The sequence below is a fragment of the Indicator indicator genome, chromosome 23 (genome assembly GCF_027791375.1).
Source record: "Indicator indicator isolate 239-I01 chromosome 23, UM_Iind_1.1, whole genome shotgun sequence".
NCBI lineage: Eukaryota > Metazoa > Chordata > Aves > Piciformes > Indicatoridae > Indicator > Indicator indicator.
The window spans coordinates 16,572,236-16,580,645 of NC_072032.1; the positions used below are offsets into that span (position 1 = coordinate 16,572,236).

The 8,410-nt window shown below is 51.2% G+C and overlaps 1 protein-coding gene across 1 annotated transcript in view; it reads right to left on the minus strand.

The window, feature by feature from the left end:
• The window catches only part of LOC128974880 (maltase-glucoamylase-like), a 73,270-nt gene extending 65,767 nt beyond the window's left edge, over positions 1-7,503 (minus strand). The window contains exons 1-5 of the mRNA XM_054391635.1: positions 7,380-7,503; positions 4,795-4,868; positions 3,084-3,204; positions 2,136-2,245; positions 1,286-1,437 (exon numbers count right to left, since the gene is read on the minus strand). Coding sequence (XP_054247610.1) covers positions 1,286-1,437; positions 2,136-2,245; positions 3,084-3,204; positions 4,795-4,868; positions 7,380-7,503 — 581 coding nt within the window. The remainder of the gene's footprint in view (positions 1-1,285; positions 1,438-2,135; positions 2,246-3,083; positions 3,205-4,794; positions 4,869-7,379) is intronic.
• Positions 7,504-8,410: the final 907 nt, after the last annotated feature.

Here is an 8,410-nt window from a genome sequence, read left to right on the forward strand (position 1 = left end):
AAGCCTTTACATAGAGAGATTGGCCACCACTTGACACTATTTGGTCACTTGGCCAAAACTGGTCAGTAGAGGTTGGGAGATTGTTGAAGAGCAGCTCTGGGGACAAGGACCTGGATGTCCTCATGGACAACAAGATTAGCATGAGCCAGCAATGTGCCCTTGTGGCCAAGAAGGCCAATGACATCCTGGGGTGGATTAGAAGGGCTGTGGTGAGTAAGTTGAGAGAGGTTCTCCTGCCCCTCTATTCTGCCCTGCTGAGGCCACATCTGGAATCTTGTGTCCAGTTCTGGGTCTCTCAGTTCAAGAAGGACCTCAGGGAACTGCTTGAAAGAGTACAGTGCAGAGCCACAGAGCTGCTGAAGGCAGTGAAACATCTCAAGGCCTTCCGAGGACAGGCTGAGGGAGCTGGGGCTTGAAGGTTGGAGCAGAGGAGCCTGAAGGCTGACCTCATTCCTGTTGATAAAGATGTGCAGGGCAGTGTCAGGAGGACAGAGCTGGGCTCTGCTCAGGGATGTCCAGTGACAGGATGGGGGATACTGGGCGCAAGCTGGACCAGAGGAGCTTCCACATGGACATGAGGAGAGACTTTTTCACTATGAGGGTGCCAGAGCCCTGGACTAGACTGCCTGCAGAGGTTGTCAAGTCTCCTTTTCTAGAGACATCGCAAACCCACCCAGATGCATTCCTGTGTAACCTGCTCTATGTGATCCTGCTCTGGCAGGGGGGGTGGACTGGATGATTTCTGGAGGTCCCTTCCAACCCCTAACATGATTCTGTGGTTCTGTGATGTTGTGTCTCGTATCTAATTCCATTCCATTCCATTCAATTCCGTTCTGTTCCATTCCATTCCATTCCATTCCATTCCATTCCATTCCATTCCATTCCATTCCATTCATTTAATCCAATTCAACAGAACTGAATCTAAATCAATTCCATTCTATTTAATTCAATTTAATTCACAGACTGAGGAGGTGCCACCACTCCTCCCAGTTTGGTGCCACCAGCAAACTATCTGGCAGTGCCCTCTGAACCCTCATCCAGGTCCTTGGTGAAGAGTCCTGGTCCCAGTAATGGCCCTTGAGGGTCTCCATTGAATACAGACCTCCAACTAGTCCCTGTCCCTGTCAGTCTCTGACTTCTTTCCTTCAACCAGTTGACTTCCACCTCACTCCCCAATCATCCAGACCACATTTCCTATGCCCAAGAAAGCACCTTCTGAGATAACAATCATCATGAAGATGAAATCCACCACAGCTGGAGATAAAAACTCCCTGAATTTACTCACACAATTTTTCCAGTGCTGGCTCTGGTCACCTTGATGCCAAAGGGGTTGTGTTGGACCTCAACTTTGTAGTTGAGGTTGGAGGCTGCTGGACCCGTGAAAGATTTCACATGCTCATGGGGGACTTCAAACCTTCGGTTGTTGGGGTCGGTGATCTAGGTGGGTTGAGAGGACAAAGTGAGGTCAAAGGACAAAATGATTTTAAGGACAAAAGAAGACATTTAGTAATTAGTATCTCCTTCCAGCAGGACCACCCAAATTGCACTTGATGACCGAAAAAAAAATCCCATCCCCACTTGTTGTCCAAACAGCTTCACAACAAGAAAGGCTCAACACCAATCAAGGACAACACGAAGCCTGTGCAGACCTGCTCAGCCTCTTTCCTTGGCTGGATAAAGAGAACATTTCCCACTTTTGCCTGATCTGAGGGTGATTTCCCCATGGGAAATAGATAGGAGGTGGAAAAGGAGAGGAGAGGAAAGAGGAGAGGAAAGGCGAGAGGAGGGGAGGGGATTTGGCCTCGTTTAGGAGAAATTTCTACCTTACTCTAAATTTATTTTTGCCACAAGCTTTGAACCTTCCAGAACCCAAAAAGCATCATGAGATGGACCTAAAGAATTGCTTTTGGCCCCAAAACTCTTTTCCAGTGCCAGTGGAAGAACCAATTCTGAAGGTTTTTTGGAGCTTCTCAACCATGAACCCTGCTGGGTTTGGGGTATAAAAGCCTCTTTTAGTCAAAATCCTTGGAGGAGCAAGGCTGGGTGGTGTCACAGGAGAACTGAGACACCTGTGGAACATCTCCTGATGAAGCAGGGAGGTCAAAAGCTTTCCAAAGAGGGGGTGAGAAGCTCACCTTGAAGTGGAAGCGGTTTGGGGTCTGGTGCTCCATGGTGAGGAGAAGGTTGTTGATGTCATGGCCAAAGAGCGATGGCGAAGGAAGCCGGGTCAGGGTGGCCTGCAGCCCTGGTGGGGAAGGAGACCAAGCAGGGTTTGGGTGGGAAGGGACTTTCTAAAGGTAACCAGGTTGATCACTGTGATGAAGAAATGATCAACCATGAATGATGGCCAACCAGAAATGATGGCCAACCATGAATGATGGCCAACCATGAACCCTGAGCAACCATGAATGATGGTCAACCATGAATGATGGCCAACCATGAACCCTGAGCAACCATGAATGATGGCCAATCATGAACCCTGAGCAACCATGAATGATGGCCAACCATGAACGATGGCCAACCATGAACGATGGCCAACCATGAACCCTGGCCAACCATGAATGATGGCCAACCAGGAATCCTGAGCAAGCATGAATGATGGTCAACCATGAATGATGGCCAACCATGAATCCTGAGCGACCAGGAATGATGGCCAACCAGGAATGATGGCCAACCAGGAATCCTGAGCAACTATGAATGACGGTCATCCATGAATGATGGCCAACCAGGAATGATGGCCAACCAGGAATGATGGCCAACCAGGAATGATGGCCAACCAGGAATTCTGAGCGACCATGAATGATGGCCAACCATGAATTCTGAGCGACCACGAATGATGGCCAACCATGAATCCTGAGCAATCATGAATTGTGACAGCCATGAAACGTGATCAACCATGGACATCTTGGAGGCCATCCAAGTGTCTATGGACTATATAATCACAGAATCCCAGACTGGTTTGGATGGGAAGAGACCTTACAAAGCCAATGAGCTTGATCATTGTGATGAAGAAATGATCAGCCATGAATCTTGATCAACCATGACCAAGGGGGAGGGGGAGGGAGAGGGAGAGGCCAACTCACTTTGCTGTGTGGTCACCAGGTCCCCATCCACTGTGTAGCCATGGTCTGAAGAGAAGAAGCACCAGGGCACGTTGGTCTCACTCAAGGGGCTCCAGCAGCATCCACGGCGGGAGCAGAGGCTCTGGCCCAAGAGAGGAGATTTTAGGACAGGTGAACCCCACCTTGGAATGCAACCACCAGAAGCCTGTTGTGATGTCTACAACCAGCCCAATCCCAACTCTGAACAGCCCTCAGGTCCATTTGGTGGCCCTCAGATCTGTATGATGGTTCCCAGGTCCATTTGGTGGCCCGTAGGTTCTTTGATGGCCCACAGGTTTGTTTCATGGCCTTCAGGTCCATTTGGTGGCACACAGGTCCATCTGGTGGGCCTCAGGTCTGTTTAGTTCTCTTCAGATTATTTGGTGGCCCCCAGGTTATTTGCTGTCACTCAGGTCTGTTTGGTGGCCCACAGGAGAGTTTGGTGGCACAAAGGTCCTTTTGACAACCTTCAGGTCCATTTGGTGGCACACAGATCCATCTGGTGGGCCTCAGGTCTGTTTGGTTCTCTTCAGGTTATTTGGGGGCCTTTTGGGTCTGTTTGGTGGCCCTCAGGTCTATCTGGCGGAGCTCAGGTGTATTCGGTGGCCCTCAGGTCCATTTGTTGGCCCCTAGTTCTATAGTCCTCAGGCCCAGTGCTGGGTCATTCACTTGGGTCACAACAACCCCATGGAGGCTTCCAGCTTGGGGCTGTGTGGCTGGGGAGCTGCCTGGCAGAAGAGGCCCTGGGGGTGCTGGGTGACAGCAGCTGAAGATGAGCCAGAGGGTGCCCAGGTGGCTTAAAAGGCCACCAGCAGCCTGGCCTGGATCAGCAATGGTGTGGGCAGCAGGAGCAGGTCAGGGATTGTCCTCCTGGCCTGGTCACTGCTGAGGCCACACCTTGAGTTCTGGGTTCAGTTTTGGGGTCGTCACTGCAAGAAGGACATTGAGGGCTGGAGCAGGTCCAAACAAGGGCAACGAAGCTGGGGAAGAGTCTGGAGAACAGGGCTGGGGAGGAGCAGCTGAGGGACCTGGGGGTGTTCAGCCTGGAGAAGAAGAGGCTGAGGGGAGACCTCATTGCTCTCTGCAGCTCCCTGAAAGGAGGTTGGAGACAGGTGGGGGTTGGGCTCTTCTCCTGAAGAGCAAGCAACAGGAGAAAAGGAAATGACCTCAAGTTGCCTCCAGGGAGGTTCATCTTGGCCATGAGGAACAATTTCTTCTCCAAAAGAAGGCTGCCCAGGCCAGTGCTGGAGTCCCCATCCATGGAGGGTCTTCGAAGCTGTGGAGATGTGGTGCTGAGGGCCATGGTTTGGTGGTGACCTGGCAGTGCTAGGTTCACGGTTGGACTCCATGATCTGAAGGTCTTCTCCATGGGGGTCTCCTCTGCTCAGCACTGGCGAGGAGCAGCTGAGGGACCTGGGGGTGTTTAGTCTGCAGAAGAGGAGGCTGAGGGGAGACCTCATTGCTCTCTACAGAGCAGGCTGGAGCGAGGCTGGTGTTGGATGATCATTTAATTTCACACCATTATTAACTCCTGATAACTAATTCCACACCATTATTAACTAATATTAACTAATTAACTCATATTAACTAATCTCATACATTATTAACTCATATTAATTAATTCCACTCCATTATTAGCAGCTAATTATTAATTATCAGGGGGTTGGCCTCTTTTGTCCCCCTCTTTACAGACCTTGGTGGCGATCTGGTCCGGGATGCAATCGACCCTCTGGGCTGTGTCCAGGGAAGGGCAGGTAGGGGAAAAGTCTGGGGGGAAGGGAGGCAGAGAAAGGAAGAGGTTAATGCAAAGAATTAAATAATTATATAATAATAATAGCTAATGGTCGAACAGTATATGATATTATAGGTTATTATGGGATGTACACGTTATAGATCATGTGATTATTCTATTGCTTGTGTTATTCTCAGCATTAAATTATTCCATGGTAACAAATTAGACACATTAATAGCGCAGTAGCAGCGGCAGCATTGCTGCTGTTGTTCCTACATGGCTGTTATTCAGACAGGACCTAACCCTGGCCTTTGGTTGAAGAGCAGGAGATCAAATCCTGCCATGGCAGGGCCTGGCGCGGGGCCTGGCTCAGCACCCAGCTCAGTGCCTGGCTCAGTGCCTGGATCCGTGCCCGGCTCAGCACCCAGCTCAGCACCCAGCTCGCCTTCACCTTTGCCTGCTGATAGGAGGAGAGCAACATCAGGAGCTGCCATAAAGCCATAAAAGGGCCAAGGGCAGAGGGAATTGTTAACTGATTAATTATTAATTGCGGGGCGGGGTGGGGGAGGAGGGGGGACCCATGAGGTTTTTCCATTTTCCAAAGGTTTGAAGGCTCCTGACTCCTATAGGAAGTTAAAGGACCTGGGCTGGGGGCTGAAGTTGAGATTAGGAAGTGAGTTTTTTGGTGTTGGGGATCATGGAATCCTCTGGGATCACAAAATGCTCTGGGATCCTGGAATCCTACAATGCTCTGGGATCATAGAATCTTCTGGGATCATAGAATTCTAGACTCCTAGAATGGCCTAGGTTGGAAGGGAGCTCAGAGCTCATCTCCTCCAACCTGCCCACCATGGGCAGGGACACCTCCCAGCCAGATTCAGTTGCTCAAGGCCTCGTCCAACCTGGCCTTGAGCATCCCCAGGGATCTTGGACCCTGCACCGAATCACAGAACAGATCTGGTTGGAAGTGACCTTCAAGATCTTCCAGTCCAACCCTGGACCCATCAGAATCACAGAAAACATCTGGTTGGCAGAGCCCTCCAGCTCATCCATCGACCCAGCACTGCAGGGTCAGCACCAAACCATGGCCCTAAGCACCAGGCCCACAGCTGCTCGAATACCTCCAGGGATGGTGACCCCAAGCACTGCCCTGGGCAGCCTTTTCCAATGTCTGAGAACCCTTCCAGTGAAGAAATATTTCCTAGCATCCAGCCTGAACCTTCCCTGATGCAGCCTGGAACCATTTCCTCTGGTCTTGTCACTTGACACCAAGGAGAAGACATCAACCTCCACATCCCTCCAACCTCCCTTCAGGGAGTTACAGAGAACCAGAAGATCTTAAAGAGACCAGGCCCCATGACTGAGCCCTAGGGACACCACATCTACAAGACACCACATTTACATCAGAGAACCCCAGAATGGCTCAGGTTGGAAGGGCCCTCAGAGGTCATCTCCTCCAACCTCCCCACCATGGACAGGGACACCTCTCAGCCAGATTCAGCTGTTCAAGGCCTCACCCAGCCTGGCCTTGAAGACCCCTAGGGAGGAGGCATCCACAGCTTCTCACCACCCTCATCCTGAAGAACTTCTTCCCCAGCTCCAGTCTAAACCTGCTCTCCCACAGCTTCAAACCATTCCCCCCTGTCCTGTCTCCAGACACCCTCATGAAAAGTCTCTCTGCAGCCTTTCTGCAGGATCCCTTCAGGTACTGGAAGGCAACTCTAAGGTCCTCCTGGAGTCTTCTCCTCTCCAGGCTGAACACCCCCAGTTCCCTCAGCCTGTTCTCACAGCAGAGCTGCTCCTCCCCTGGCCTCACTCCATCAGCTCTGTGTCCTTCTTCTGCTGGGGACACCAGAACTGGAGGCAGGATTGGAGGTGAGGTCTCAGCAGAGCAGAGTCAAAGGGCAGAATCCCCTCTCTTGCCCTGCTGCCCACACTCCTCTTGGATTCATAGAATGGGTTGGGTTGGAAAGGACATTCAAGATCATCCACTTCCAACCCCCCTGCCATGGGCAGGGACACCTCCTACCAGTCCAGGTTGCTCAAGGCCTCATCCAACCTGGCCTTGAACACCTCGAGGGAGGAGACATCCATGACCTCCCTGGGCAGCCTTTTCCAGTGTCACCACCCTCCTGATGTCCAACCTAGGTCTCCCCTGCTCCAGTTTCAAACCTTTGTCCCTAATCCTGTCTCTCCAAGCCCTTGTCAAAAGTTCCTCCCCAGCTCTCCTGTAGCCCCTTCAGGTACTGGAAGGCAGTTTGAAATCCTCCTAGAGTCTTCTCCAGGCTGACCACCCCAAGCTCTCTCAACCTATGCTCACAACAGAGCTGCTCCAGCCCTTGGATCATCATTGTGGCCTCCTCTGGCTTCGCTCCACCAGCGTCTGTGTCCTTCTTTGGCTAGGGGCACAACTGTCCCTGCCCATGGACCTTCTGGTCTTGAAGGTTCCTTCCAACCCAACCCACACATCCCAAATATTGGAATTTTCTACAAATCTGGGATTTTTTCTTTCCTCAAAGATCTCCAGGTGGGAATCAGCCACTCACCATCATCCTCTGATGGCAGGTCCTTGGTTGCCAAGAGCCCGATGAAGACACAAGCCACAGCCACCATCAGGCAGAAGAGGACCATCAAGGTGATCTCCAACCTGCTGAATTTCTTCCACCCCATCTGTAGAAGGAAACCATAAAAAAAGAGAACCATTTCTGGTGAGCAAAAAATGCTGGAAATTGGGAAATTATTTCAGGCTCTTGGGCACCTCTCCATGGAGCTCTGAGGGCAAAGCCTCCTCATTCCCAGATCCAGAAGGGATTCTGGTGGTGACATCATCATCATTCATCACCCAGGCCTGCTCCTCTTCCGAAGCTGAAATAGCCAAAATTCCAGGATTTTCACCCCAAAGTTTTGTCTCTAATTATGGAATTTTCTAAATTTGAATTGATTTGTTCCATCACCCTCAGAACCTCTTCCATTATTCCACCACCCTCAGAACCTCTTCCATCGTTCCACCACCCTCAGAACCTCTTCCATCGTTCCACCACCCTCAGAACCTCTTCCATCGTTCCACCACCCTCAGAACCTCTTCCATCGTTCCACCACCCTCAGAACCTCTTCCATCGTTCCACCACCCTCAGAACCTCTTCCATCGTTCCACCACCCTCAGAACCTCTTCCATCGTTCCACCACCCTCAGAACCTCTTCCATCGTTCCACCACCCTCAGAACCTCTTCCATCGTTCCACCACCCTCAGAACCTCTTCCATCGTTCCACCACCCTCAGAACCTCTTCCATCGTTCCACCACCCTCAGAACCTCTTCCATCGTTCCACCACCCTCAGAACCTCTTCCATCGTTCCACCACCCTCAGAACCTCTTCCATCGTTCCACCACCCTCAGAACCTCTTCCTGTTATCCACCACCCTCAGAACCTCTTCCATCGTTCCACCACCCTCAGAACCTCTTCCATCGTTCCACCACCCTCAGAACCTCTTCTGTTATTCCACCACCCTCAGAACCTCTTCTGTTATTCCACCACCCTCAGAACCTCTTCTGTTATTCCACCACCCTCAGAACCTCTT